A 15,239-nucleotide genomic window follows, 5' to 3' on the forward strand; every position below is an offset into this window, starting at 1 on the left:
GAGCAGCAGTGCCAAAGGTGCAGAACGTTCCTACTCAAGCATAGAAGGAGAGCTAGGTTACAAGCACTACTACGAGCACTGCCAGCTGAAAGTGATGAGAATAATGAACTCACTCCAGCAGAGAGTGCTGAATCAGAGAAATCAGCAACAGCTGGTTCCTCTTAGGCTTATTTAAGCAGACGCTTGCATCCAGGCTCATGTGGGAACAACTTGTTACCACTATCCTGTGTGTCATAACCCCACGCAAACCTAAGAGCTCAGATGAAGAGCTTGAGCAATTAGCAGTCTCTCCAGAGAATGCATCCGACAAGCCTCCTGAACCAGCTGTTGGATTACAGGAGCCAACAGAAGCAGCAACGCCAAGTCAGGCAAAGGAATTACAGACCCTCTCAGGAAGCCGGCTATCAGAAGGAGAGGAATCCTCCCCAGGAGCTCGCAGGAGGAAAAAGAGCTCTAATGAGCGAAGGAAGAAGGTCTGCGAGACTTCAGGCTAGGTGAGATATTGCAGTTGTGGAAGATGATAGTGATTGATGGCCAGAAGGAGGGTTTGTCCTTTTCCTCCATAAAGGTGTATCTCGCTGTGATTTCAGCACATCATGAACGGGTAGAGGGCTCCACAGTGTTCTCTCATAGGACCTCTAAGACCTTTCTTAAGGGGCTCTTCAGTACACTTCCACCTTGGGCCCCCATCGTCCCCCAGTGGTCCCTGTCACTAGTCCTAGCCAAGATCATGGGTTCTCCCTTTAAACCTTTTCCTTCATGCCCTATATACATGGTGTCCATGATGGTTTGTTTTCTAGTGATCGTCACTTCAGCCCATAGGGTGAGCGAGATTGCTGCACTATGAATGGATGCACCCTTTATGAAGTTTTTTCCTGAACAGGTTGTGTTCCGGTTGTCAGCCAGATTTCTCCCTAAGGTGGCTTCCAACTTCCACTTAAATCAGGAAGTCATTCTCCCAGGTTTTATTTGCATAGAGTTAAAGAGTTTAGAAGGGATATGTCTCATTTGTTTGCCATTCGGGGCTCATCAAGGGTAAGAAGGATTCCCCTCAGACCCTCTCTAGGTGGATAGTGTTGACTATGAGAAGGCTTGGCATCCCATATTGTGTTATGAGAAGGCTGGCATTCCATGCCCAATTGGAATCTGGGCACACACTACTTGGGTGCAGGCTTCGTCAGCTGCTTGTTTGCAGGGTGTCTCTATCAAGGAGATTTGCAGAGCACAGCTTTGTTCATCGGCTGATACCTTCATTCGCCACTACACCTTAGACCTGAAGGCAAGAAGTGAAGCATCAGTGGGGAAGGCAGTCCTCCAATCGCTGTTCCAGTGACATACAGAGCTCCCCCCGCCATCCTGGTAAGGCTTGGTACTATCCCTATGTGGGACTGCACTGAAAGACTGAAGATGAAAACAGAGTTGCACTTACCTATAACTGCCGTTGATCGAGGTCTTCAGTGCAGGCACACATCCCTCCCTCCTGTCCCACTGTGAGCTCTTTCACTGTTCTGACTCCGGCAGCTCAGGGGGAACTGAGGGAAGGGGGCACAGCCTCGACAGTAACACATACTGTTGCAGCTCGCGTGCCTGCGTGTTCCTAGTGGCTAAAAGCTTTAAAAATCTCCAGTGGCAGGCCTGCGCAAGCGCCCCTATGTGCGCCTGCACTGAAGACCTCGATGAACAGCAGTTACAGGTAAGTGCAACTCTGTTTTTTGTTTCTGTTTCTAGCAGATAATTACTTCGATTCAGTTGGTTACTGTGAGGGACAGACAATGCAAACTATTTCACCTGTAAGGGATATTTTTTTTATCTTTTAAAAGCTACTTCTTCCTCCCTTTGGCAAGCTCTTTATTCCTAACAAGTTGTCCAGAAAGAAGTTAGTAGCTTACTGGTTTTTAGAGGCTACTTTAGTTGTAGAATCCCAAACTAGAGGTTTGAATTAACTAAATTTGGAGGTAAAATATAAACAAGTTTAGACATATGCTGTGTGTGCTAACTGACAGTGGCCGTGGCATAAACGTATGAGGGTTTGCTTTGCATTTGGGTAGTGCCATGAAGTTGCACTGAGATTTGCATTGCGTGCAAATAAGGTCTCATATTCTTTGCAAAAATTTCCTAGGCAAATTCAATATTTTTGCTTTCCTCTCCTGACCTCACAGCACTAGAATGGCTGTAACTAATTGCTGCACTTTTGAGATAAGGGATGAAGACTAGCCATTCTGTTTCTGGTACTCACTTATTCTGGAATTTCCAATTAGATTTCTGGAATAGTTGTTGTGGATTTTCATTGTATACCTGCAAACACAGAACCACATATTGAAGTTAAAAAGTGTACCTTTATTCAATGAACAGTAATTCATAGATACCATGGGGGTAATCATCACTCCTTCTGCCCCTGCAAGCTAAAGATGCTTCAGTCTATCATGTTGCCAGCTCTGCATGAGCTGAAGTGTAAAAAACAGCCAACACAAAATCTGGGCTTCCTAAAATAATATTGAATTACAAGAGTTCATCATTAAATATTATTTGGGTTTCTATATATTTTATGCTGTTACTGGGATATATAATGTAAATGGTTCATAATTCATTTTATTGTAAACTTTTCTCTTAAACGACAAAAATATAATAACAGCGGGGGCAGATCTAGACAAAAGTTTCTATGAATGGTTTCCAATTTCTAAAAATAAGTCCATGCACAATTGCCACCTGTATGCCATGTGTTCAAATATTGATAGAGTTCTGGGTCCTCAATCCACTGATGTACCATAGGTGGGCTTTTATCTTTCCAATGCTGTAATATACGTCTTTTAGCTGTAGTAAGGGCACAGAGGGTCCATTTTTGTTGACCATTGGTTAGCCTCCAAGAGACAGGCAAATAGTTTAAAAGTACATAGACATCCTCAAAAATCATGAACATTTTAATGCAAAATTGATGTGAGTGATAACTTCTTGCCAGAAAAACTTGTTGACTAGACAAGCCCAAAGCATATGTTCAGAGGACGTGTCAGTGAGTTACAATGCCAGGAATTAGACACTTTACTCATTCCTTTGCTAAAGAGTCGCTGTGGTGGCCAGTATATCTTTAACATAATTTTTTGCTGAATAAATCTCAACTTAAGATCCATGCAGAGAGCAGGTATAAGCTTTAAGGTCATATCCTGTTGCTTTGGCAAAATAAGGCAATCTAACTCCTTATTCCATTCATTCCTGAGACTTTGCATATCGTATTTATTAATCAACATCAAATATTTATAAACAAATATTGTAGGTTTCGTTTTCTGCCTTGATTCAATTAGAGCTTCCAGGAGCAAAAGGGACTCTGAGACACTTAATGCTTCAGGGCCGTATTTAGATACCACCATTGTAAACCTTTCTCTGTAAAACTATTTTAGTCCATGTATTTTGTTTTATCTGGCCAAGGGCCATAAATAAACTAGCTAGCTAGATACCACCAGATGTTGCAACTGTAAGTATTGCCGTTTTACAGAAGGTAGTAAAACAAAAGGGTGGAACTAAAGTTGCACAATATGTTGAAACTAAACCAAAAAACTGAGCAACTTAGGCTATGAAGTTATAACATGAAATTCTATATTAACAAACGTTTCAAAAGTAGCAGTTATGTATAATCATCAATATTTCATTCACATTAGAAAATCCAATTCCATGGAACAAAGTTAATTATGACATAAATTCATTCAATGTATAACTACAACATGACAAAAATACATGATGTACCATATGCACAATTATTTGTTCTTGCACGTATATTTGACAACAAGGTAAGTACTACGGTTGTGCGTACTACAGGTACATGTCCATGAATTGTTTCTTCATTAACATTCTTCTTTTCGCTTTTCTCTTAATCTTACCAGGATTCTGGTAAGTTCTGTTTCGACCTAGTATCTTCCTCAGAAGACTGATATGAACCTCTTGTAGCTAATGATAAATACAACATTTCATTAATAAACTTAATTCTAAATATCTTATGGTACATCCATGTATAAACTGAACCATCAATGAATGGTCGTTGTTGTAAGTATGAAAATAAATGAAAGGAATCAGTTATTTAGAATTAAAGATAACTAAATAACTGATTCCTTTTTATTTATTTTCATACTTTCAACAACGACCATTCATTGATGGTTCAGTTCATACATGGATGTACCATAAGATATTTAGAATATCTTTAATTCTAAATAACTGATTCCTTTTCATTTATTTTCATAAGATATACCATAAGATATTTAGAATATCTTTAATTATGAAAATAAATGAAAAGGAATCAGTTATTTAGAATTAAAGATATTCTAAATATCTTATGGTACATCCATGTATGAACTGAACCATCAATGAATGGTCGTTGTTGTAAGTATGAAAATAAATGAAAAGGAATCAGTTATTTAGAATTAAGTTTATTAATGAAATGTTGTATTTATCATTAGCTACAAGAGGTCCATGTTAAGTCTTCTGAGGAAGATATTGGGTCAAAACAGGACTTACCGGAATCCAGTTTATGCATCCCCTTTAGACGGAACTACGAACTTATGGTACATCCATGTATGAACTGAACCATCAATGAATGATCATTGTTCTACAAGAGGTCCATGTTAGTCTTCTGAGGAAGATATTGGGTCGAAACAGGACTTACCGGAATCCTATTAAGAGAAAAGAGAAAATAAGAATGTTAATGAAGAAACAATTCATGGACATGTACTTATAGTATGCACAACCATAGTACTTACCTTGTTGTCAAATATACGTGCAAGAACAAATAATTGTGCATATGGTACATCATGTATTTTTGTCATGTTGTAGTTACACATGAATGAATTTATGTCATAATTAACTTTGTTCCATGGAATTGGATTTTCTAATGTGAATGAAATATTGATGATTGTACATGACTGCTACTTGTGAAACATTTGTTAATATAGAATTTCATGTTATAACTTCATAGCCTGAGTTGCTCAGTTTTTTGGTTTAGGTTCTACAGAAGGTGGCAAGTCATATCTAGGCTTCAGGTCAGAAAATGGCAAAAACTCATCCTCATAACCTATCAATTGGTCCAGTGTAAAAATCCCGCTATCGGTTCCATAAAAAAGATTTCTTCCCAGTTTTTAGATCTGGATTGACTCATAATGTTAATTTAGCATGTGAAAATGGATCAAATTGATATTGTCGTGCCATTATTCACCATTGTTCTTTAGCTGCAGAAATTGCAAGACTGAATGGGATCCACTTTAGCATAAGTAGACCCTAATGCATTCCACTCAGAGAGCAGCTTCAGACAAGAAGCCTTCAAATGAGCCCAAGATGGATAGTCCAACTGCAAGGAATGATCCCAATAATTAGTACAAGTTAACAAGTATGTCTGATTATATAAACTAAGATCAAGGAAACCAAATCCTCCTTCATTAAATGGAAGCTGCATCCTCTTAAAGAAATTCAAGGTAATGAGGAACCCCATGTAAATTTCTGGGAAAAGTATTAATTTTATGAATATATCTGCAAGATATATATATAGAGAAAGGAATGGCTCATAAAATATAAATAATCCTAGGTATAATATTAATTTTGAATGTATTTTATTTTGCCTAGGGTTGCCAACCTCCAGGTAGTAGCAGGAGATGTCTTGCTATTACAACTGATCTGCAGCCAATAGAGATCAATTCACCTGGAGAAAATGGGTGCTTTGGCAATTGGACTCTATGGCATTGAAGTCCCCTCCTCAAACCCCACCCTCCTCAGGCTCTGCCCAAAAAACCTCCGGCCAGTGGTGAAGAGGGACCTGGCAACCCTAATTTTGCCCCATAGAGACAAGTTTAAAGTTGCCCATCTGTCTAAATCCAAAGATATATCAGCAATTAGCTTGCTAAAATTTAGCATAATCATGTTAATAATATTTCTAGGAATCAGTATTCCAAGATAAGTAATGACATCTGGGCACCACCGAAAATGTCCATAGGCAAATACACTCTGTGATACATTGTCTCCCAGTGGCATCAACTCAGATTTTTTCCAATTAATTGAATATCCAGACAAGTCTCCAAAGGTATGTATTGTATTCATTAATGGAGGAATGGAAGACTGAGGTTCTGAAATAAATAATAAAAGATTATCTGCATGAGGAATAATTTTAAATTCCAAAAAAATATGTATAAAGCAATGACCCTGCTTAGCTTCCGAGATCGGGATGTACCATGCCACTTTCCCTCCTAAACAAGAATATTACAGAAAAAAATAACAAAAAACAAAAATAGTCCTGGCATCAACACATTTATTCATCGATGATTTCTTTTGATGTTGTAAACATCAGTTGTCACAGTCTAGTACTCCCTCCTGTTTTCTTTTGTCACATTGGTAAAGGTTAAACAGAGAGTAGGAAGAACAGTCAATAAAAAGAATTCTGGGTTAGAATAACGCTATGAGAATTGTCAGCAACCTCAGCTTCAAAGGACAAATTCTGTTTTATTAATAGAGCACTTTCTCCATCTTCTCTCTCTCTCTCTTTCTTTTCTATTTGTCTTGAAGCGTGTGTCATTCCCAGAATCTTCTCAGTAGTTGCAAGGGCTTTGGAAGGACTTCCTTTATCAAGTGCTGTTGGCACTGTGTTTAAGCTAGTTATAGCCCATTTCCCTAATGCAGCATATTTTGGCAAAGAAAATCTCACATTTATGTCCTGTATAGCTCTTCTGCATTGCAGGCCATTCTTCCTGGTCCCTGAAGAGCAGTGTCTTAAGCAGCAAAGCCTATCAGTATAGTTGGCAAACAGATTTTGACTATGCAAAAATGTTTTAAAATTACATTACAATTATTTAATTGCTTGCTACATGCAGTTTTCATTCTCTTCCATGGGATTTGCCCTATATCTGTTCTCTAAAAACTGCACTGTTTTAGAGAAAATAATTGCCTTCGATCTGTGCTGTGCTGTTGTAAATGGTAAGTGTAGAGGGCAATAGCAGGCAACCCCTGCCAATGTTCACTAGTGGGCCTGGGGGAAAAAATGAGGTGAAAATCGCTGTCTCTTCAACAGCATTACTTCCAGAGCAAGCATAGAAGTGACATCATTATGTTGACATGATGCTCTAGGATTCACCAGAAACACTGTGGCTTTAACAGAGCTTCTTTTGAATCTTAGAGTATTGCTCCAACACATTCATGTCTCTTCTGGGTTCATCCAGGAAATGACGTCACATTGTGAGAGCAACCCCCCCTCCCCCGTCTTCCTCTGGGTGCCCGTCACTGACTGGCAATCTTGTAGGTATATGCATTGTGCCTGCTGTTCCTTTTGGTATCTTGTACCTTTTATTCTCCATTAGGGGTAAAATGGTAAGTGTTCAGGTTTTAAGTTTGCACTGAAGACATTAATGTTTGGTTCCTATTATGGCATCTGATTACACAGGTACTAAGAAAGGACCACTCTGTTATGGGGCTTTTCTGTCAATTCAGCTAATGGTCCTAATTTAACAGACCATAAATTCTGTTTCACTTTGGAGTTGCAGTCTAACTCAATAAACACTGTTCTTCAGTGGTTCATAGTGCTGACAAGAGAGTAATTTACCCATTGTGTATGGCTGGCTTCCTGCCTTGATTACAGTGGGGTGTTTTAAGGGAAGAGGTACTTGCCTTTCCCTGGGACATTTCCCATTTTCTGTGTTGTGAATTACAAGAAGGAAAAAATGGAAGACAGCACCCCCCCCCCCCAAAAAAGGATCAATGTGGGAATTGCAAATATATGTTGGGTATTCAGGTCTATAATCTAAGAAAATAAGGAGGCGAATTGATTACATTTCATAATTATTATTTTAATATTTTTTCAGTGATACATTTAAAAGAAAGCAAAAATGCTGTGGGAAAAGCAAATGAGGTGGGAAAGAGTGGACAAATTGAGAGATGTTACTGCCCCTTAACCATTTGTTGTATAATGCCTTTTCTCTTTCTTGTTCAGGGAAGGGAGCAATCTGACCCCTGCTCACCATTATCCAGACTTCAGATTCAAGACGTATGCTCCTCTAGCTTTCCGTTACTTCAGAGAACTTTTTGGTATTAAGCCTGATGACTACTTGGTAAAGATTTACATTTTTTCTATAAAAAGGAAAAAGAAATATCTGTGTTTGAAATAATAGGAGCAGATTGGTTTACTCTATGATAGGAAAAGCAGCATTCTTCTGAGTACCATTTCTCAGTGCTTATTCCTTATCAGATAAGGAGTGTTGAATTCGACTTACTAAATGTTGCATGATTCATATCCAAGGAGGTAGTGCAATAATTTGTTCTGTAATGGGGCTAAGAAGAATTCCCTGGTAGGTGAAGCCATTCATGAATGCCAGCTTGGGGTCTGGAGGGAGATCCATGTGCTGCCTGCTGCCCCTTCTAAAGATTCTGAGATGCCCAGAGTTGTCTGAACAGTCGTCTGAGCCCCCCCCCCCCGCCACTGCAGCCCATCATTGCAGTCTTTTGAAAAACCATCTGTATTTGACATCAGAATTTAATAAAGCAATATGTTAAGAGTTGTCTTTAACTAAAAGACCCCAAAATTTACAATTGGATTCACTAGCAAAGTGCTGCACACCTTCTGCAAATGGGATCCCCCCGTTGTCCTCTTAATCCTTCTTTAGAATCCTCCTAAAGATAATGGGTTTTTGAAACAAATATTGGCAACACTGCCCATCAGGAGCTTGAACTTAGCCTTGCTAGGGCAACGGAGCTAATTGCAAGAATGAATACTTACTGTCAGTCAGCCAAGCTATTGGTTTAACTGAAAAGTATTCCTGCCTAAAAAAGAAAAAGTCCTAATAATTGGAAACATAGTCTTATTTGTCAAAACTGACAAGATCCCCTGCAGTTGTCAAGCCCAGGGCAATTGTATTCATTCTCTTCTTTAAAAGCACCTTGTAGTCTGGGTTTGTCTGTCTGTTTATCAAATCTATATCTATTGAAAGGCTATCTCGGATATAGGTTTAGTTCTTGGCTGTGTATTTAATTTTTCAGCTTTCAGTTGTTTGCCCTAAAAACCGATGTGCTAATTGAAAGATCAGAAACCAGTGTGTAGCTGCTGGTTCATGCCATTATTTCTACTGGAAATATTATAATTGAAGTTAAATACTCCTGTGGATTTTGCTGATTGAATTCTAGTCCAGAGACCTCCATCTGTTAATTGCCTTATAATTGCATTATGAAGTACATAAATATTTGCTTTCATATATGGTAACCTTGACCTGAAAAAGAGACATATAATCTCTAGAATATAACCACTGTACTATAAATAATTATCTGCAGTTCTTAATTTTGCAGTCATGCACATTGATACACAGTGAAATGTGAAAACGGGCATCCACATGTTGGGAGTAATGGGTGCAATATCATGTACCCAACAGAATTTGAGTAGAATTCCACTTGTGAAGAACTCATCTTCTTCCTTCTGCGTCTCTTTCCACTGAGAACACCTGATCCTGCTGGTCAGAGGGTGGGTTGTCACTAGTGGGAGGTGCTATAACAGGAGGCGGGAATTGATGAAAATTGGGGATCATCTCTTGTGCCTTTTTTAACGCATGATCACCTTGGTATCAAATCTATAGCAATCTATTGTGCAGGGGAATAGGAAGACATACAAATATGTGCATTGCCCTATTCAGATCCCTCGATGCACTGTGTATACTCTAATAGGCTTCCCAGGCCAGAGCATTTCAAAACAAAGTTTATGTAGAGTCCCACCCAAAAAGCCCTGCGGTTGATACTCTTATGTAAAGGGACCGTTAGCAGGGTTATTCAGTTAGGTCTGTCTGCTCATATGAAGAGAGCCACTCTCTAATGTATTATGTGAGAGAAAAATCAGGTGAATACATTGTCCAGTTTGCTTTGAAAAAAATTACTTTTTTTGAAAACAGTTGCTGGAATTCCCCTCTACCCTAAAGTCAGGTGCCATTATGTTATTGTGTAACAAGTAAGAGATTTCCCCTCCAGTTTTATTTATTCATTTAAAACATTTTAATGCCACCTTTCCACCCAACCAGGGCAGTGAACATAAAAAGGTTAAATTATAAAATAATTAATTAAAAACATATACACAAACAACACCAGAACTAGAGAGCAGGGCCAATGACCATTATTGAGAGTATGCCAATTGGAACAAAAAAATCTTCATCTACTGTCAGAAGAGGAAGACAGAAGAATCTCCCTGGGAAGGGAGTTCCAAAGTTTTGGTGCCATGACCTAGAAAGTTTTTTCTCTGGTTGTCATCCATCTAGCCTCAGATAACAGGGGCAATCAAAGCAGGGCCTCAGAAGATGACCAGAGTGAACGGATAGGTTCATATGGGAGAAGGCGGTCCTTAAGATATGTTGGTCTCAGGCCATATAGGGCTTTAAAGGTTAATACTAGCACCTTGAATTGAGCCCAGAAGCAAACTGGAAGCCAGTGTAGATGGAACAAGTCTGGAGTGATATGGTCCCTATGAGCCACTCCAGTCAACACTCTGTCTCCAGCATTCTGTACCAACTGTAGTTTCTGGGCAGTCTTCAAGGCCAGCCCCATGTAGAGTGCACTGCATTAATCTAATCTAGATGCTACCAGTTGATAAACCATAGTGGCAAAATCTTTTCTGCCCAGGAAGGGCCACAGCTGGATCACCAGCTAAAGCTGGTGAAAGGCGCTGCTGCCACCTGTTTATCCAACAGGAGGCCTGGGTCCAGACTATAAACTTGCTCCTTTAGCAGGAGTACAACCCCATCCAGAACAGGGAATAACCAATTTCCTGGGTCAGACCTTCCCCCTACCAGTAGCACCTACATTTTGTTGGGATTAAGTTTCAGCATGTTAGCCCTCATCCATTCCAAAACTACCTCCAATTGTTTTAATCATGAACTTAATGTGAAATATACTCAAATTAAGTTACGGTACAGTTTTGCCCTCCTGGTTGTATGATGAGTAATAATGGAATAGCAAAGAATTATAGCATATTCTGTCTATATGTAAATAAAACAACTTAAGTTTGAAGTTAAGCACAGCCAGAAGCATTTTACTTTGAAAGTGCATATTCTAGAGGTTACTGTGTCATAAATATTTACCTACCGCCAGTGTCTACCTACAGCCCCTCTTCATCATGCAAGATATAAAGCCTGTCATATCTTTAGACTGAGATTTTCACAGCAGTGAGCTGACTAGAGGCATTGGAATTGTTCTTTTATGCAGGAGGAAGAATGGAGGATGAAAGATGGGGAATGTTAGCTTTACATTGATAGGGCATGGCAGTGGCACAGCTCTGCTTCTGCATCCACTCTTCAGTTGTCTACCAAAAGAGTAGGAAGCACAATGGGAATTGGGAAACAAGAAATACATACATTGGAATAGTTTACACAAATTGTGGCTGAAAAGTATATAAAATGTTGGCATTTGACAATGAAGTTCATTGAATGAATATAAATATGTATGTTCTATGCAAAAAGGCATAGCTTTTTTTCAAGTTTATTATAGGCTTTCTCAAAAAGTTATGACTGAGGGGATTGGGTGCCTTTGTGTACTGTATACCAGATAATCCAGTGTTGCAATAATAATTTTGGAACTTGGGCTACCGTTATTCATGAGGGCTTGTCCACAATCCTGTTTCATGCAGTACTCTGCGGACACTCTAGAATCTCACTGCCCTATAATTGCTGTCCATACCTGAGGCATTAAACTCCCATTATTCTGCTCCTGCCATTAACACAGCTATAGTTGGAAGAAATAGTTTCAAAGCTGTGTTGTGTAAAAATGTTAGGTTTTGGGGGGGGGCTAATTTAATTTTAACTTGCTTCACATTTTATTATGGTTCTATATTGGGGGGGGGGGGAATCCTACCATGTTCAGTTATTTACTTTCCACTGACACTGTTTATTTTCATTGCTGTCTCTCTTTGCTATTTTAAGAGCACCATCACTTTTGATGAAGTGTGTATGTAAAACGTATGCAATTTCCTATGAGAAAATGATATCCAAGTTGGAAATTTGTGTTAAGAATCCTCTGCATACTTCACAGTTCTGTCACAAAAAGAACAGGTTACAATAATTGTAATATAAGTTCTTAAATTACTACAGTATTTAAGCACTACTTTAGAACTGATATAGCAGTTTACAAAAACTTCCTGTTTAACATATTGTAATTAGGAATGTTGTCATTTCACTGCTAATGTGTTAGGGAATTTGGCAACTTTTAAAGATTATTTATTTTGTTAATGAAGAGAGAGCCCCTTAAATGGGAATCTAGGCTGACACTTTTTAACCTAGTTAAACATGCTTGGTAGCTAGGACTGTCAAAATACTATCATTTGCTCTAGTAGATCTATGTGCATTAACAAATTCTATATTAAATATTTTCTCTTGAATTGCCATACCTCAAAAGTTTCAGTTGGATGGATTTCTTCTGCATTATGCTTGTTTCTTTTCCCTTCAAAGCTGATAAGAAAAATTGTCTAATTTTCGGAGGCATTAAAGGGTCCTATTTTTTGTCATATTTCACATCAGCAACTGTAGTTTGTACACACAGGAATCAATCTCTGTGCTTACTGAGCATAAATAAAACTTAATTTCACATAAATGTTTAGAGGCCAGTTAATATGACCCCATTATATGAATTGTGTATTACAATTCAAAGATTGTTACGTAAATTCCAGTCCCTCAGATTCATGAAGGCAAAGTTGCCAAAGCCAACTCTGTATGGCCTTGAGAGGCTTCTCACAATGGATTCAATCTGCCTGGAATGTTCCTTGCACGCATCCAATAGCAGAGACTGAGAATTAGGCAAGGGGGAGAAACTGTGCTGTTGAACAGTCTCTGTAGATTTTAATTGCTCTTGCACAGGAGAAGTTACCTAAGAGACTCACCTAATAAGGAAACTTTTTAAGTAGTACCTGAAAAGTCTTCTGGGTGCTTGTGTGCCAGTTCTCTCCAAGCAGCGTGGAAAAGAAAGCGGTTTGTGAGACTTGGGAGAGCCTGTTTGTGCTTCATCAGTTCTAACTGGGCTTGCCTTCCCAAAGTAACTGAGTATTGCAGAAAGTATAAACACCAAGGCTTGCCATATTTAACCTACTTTAAAAAAATAACTTTTCTATTGTTGTCACCCATATTGTCATTAACATTTCCCCCTTTGTGTTCAGTATTCAGTTTGCAGTGAACCTCTGATAGAACTATCCAACCCTGGTGCCAGCGGATCCTTGTTCTTTGTCACTAGTGATGATGAGTTCATAATCAAAACAGTTCAACACAAAGAAGCTGAGTTCCTTCAGAAGCTGTTGCCTGGCTACTATATGGTAAATAAATTCAAGTGCCAGGCTTTCCCTGTTTGGTTTCTTTTTTTTCTTTTAGTTAATTTTTACTTACCTCTTTAACAGTGCTCAACCACTGCCCATTTGTGTGTGTGTGTGTGTGTTTTAATATGTCTTTTGTTATGTATATTTGTGCTTCATACACGTGAGGTTGATGAACTTTTAAATCTCAGTCTGAATAGACGAACTCCTGATCTTAAGAGCTGGTGTATGTGCCTGTGGCATTACCTTTGTGATATCACCATTGCATGCTGTTTAATTTGTGCTTTTGTGCTTGCATTTCTGTCATATGTATATGAGTGTTAGCAACATAAATCATAGGTTTGACCTTTTACAGTGATACTCAGTGGCTTGAGAAACACATATGCCTCTTTGACATGCCAACTGTTGCTCTTCTGGGCACTGTTCCCCAATGTGGCATCCACACATGTTTTAGAGAAGTGGTCAAGGCCACTGACTTGTGCAGCTTATGGTTGGCAGGTTAGGGTTAGCCACGTGGTGGGTCTGGAGGACAGGTAAGCTGTGAACCTCCCTAAACTGCAGGTCTTGTGTCATGGATGGAAATAAAGGGCCCATCCTCTCTATCATCCCCCCTTCTCTGTAGCCTGTGCATTCTCATCCCAGCATTTGGGCAGCTGCCAGGAAGACAGCAATCCAGTCCTGGGAAGAGAGAGTAAAACCGCCACCACAGCAGCCACCCAGGAGAAGTGCTAGCTGCTCATAGTAGGGTAATGGTGGTTTTGCTCCACTTTCTCCATGACTAGTTTGCTCTCCCCCAGGTGCCTTGACAGTCTCACTCTCACCTGACCTACTGGGACTCATGCTGGGAAGGCAGCAAGGGCAGCCCTTTCTCTCAGTCCAGATATACAAGATATATAAAGTTCAGCTATAGTGGGGAGAGACAGCCCTACATGTTCAGAGGTACTCATGGAGTTTTTAAAACTTGGTTATAGTTATATACTTAATATTAATAGTTATTATTGTGTGTATGTGGTTGAGGTGGATCATAGGGGTTACCGTAGTCCTGTGGCTCTTTTGGTGGGTGGTAATTGTGAATGTGGCTGTCCATGAGCCACAGAATGAGTACCAGTGACCTATAATGTCAAATTTGCAGCATTTTTCTGTTCTAGCCTTATTGCTCTTAATTGGGTAGAAGAAGAAGAGTTGGTTTTTATATGCCAACTTTCTCTACCACTTAAGGAAGAATCAAACCAGCTTACAATCACCTTCCCTTCCCCACAACAGTCACCCTGTGAGGTAGGTGGGGCTGAGAGAGCTCTAAGAGAGCTGTGAGTAGCCCAAGACCACCCAGCTGGCTTCATGTGTAAGACTGGGAAAACTAACCCTGTTCATCAGATTAGCGTCTGCTGCTCATATGGAGGAGTGGGGAATCAAACCCGCTCTTAACCACTACCCCACACTGGCTCCCTGATCCGTCACTGTGGTGAGAGATTGGGAGCAGACACAGAATTACACACACACACACCCAGTGAGAATTCCCCCCTAGTTGTAATCTGGAACCATTAAGGGTTACATTATCAACATTAACCTCCATTATCACTAGCCAGTTTTCTCTTTTAAGCAGAGGCTGAAAGAAGAGAGTGAAAACTGCTTAAGGGGAACTTTGGTTATTTTGCACTGCTTAAAGTCAGTGCCAATAAAATATTTAACCATGATTTAGGCAAGAGGCATTCAAGCTGAGTGGGGTGGAGTTTGCAATCTGGCAGCTGTCTTTGTTTTGTGTTCACCACCCAAACAGTGTAGACTATGAGGCAAACCAGTCACTAAGGCTTAACATGTTTTGAACAACTATAGTGACCAAGTTACCGGTAGTCTTGAAAATAGCTACTAAGTTTCTTAGAATTTATTCCTTTGTGTTTATTAATGAGTTTGGTGTTGCAGTTGTTAGTATGGGCACTTGTAATGTTTCTATCTTTTTGTT

The 15,239-nt window shown here is 39.4% G+C and overlaps 1 protein-coding gene across 1 annotated transcript in view; it reads left to right on the forward strand.

The window, feature by feature from the left end:
• Positions 1 to 15,239, forward strand: part of PIP5K1B (phosphatidylinositol-4-phosphate 5-kinase type 1 beta) — a 74,520-nt gene that overhangs the window by 30,552 nt on the left and 28,729 nt on the right. The window contains exons 4-5 of the mRNA XM_056848978.1: positions 7,949 to 8,066; positions 13,130 to 13,282. Of these exons, the coding sequence (XP_056704956.1) occupies positions 7,949 to 8,066; positions 13,130 to 13,282 (271 nt within the window). The remainder of the gene's footprint in view (positions 1 to 7,948; positions 8,067 to 13,129; positions 13,283 to 15,239) is intronic.

Source organism: Euleptes europaea, chromosome 4 (assembly GCF_029931775.1).
Source record: "Euleptes europaea isolate rEulEur1 chromosome 4, rEulEur1.hap1, whole genome shotgun sequence".
Taxonomy (NCBI): Eukaryota; Metazoa; Chordata; class Lepidosauria; order Squamata; family Sphaerodactylidae; genus Euleptes; species Euleptes europaea.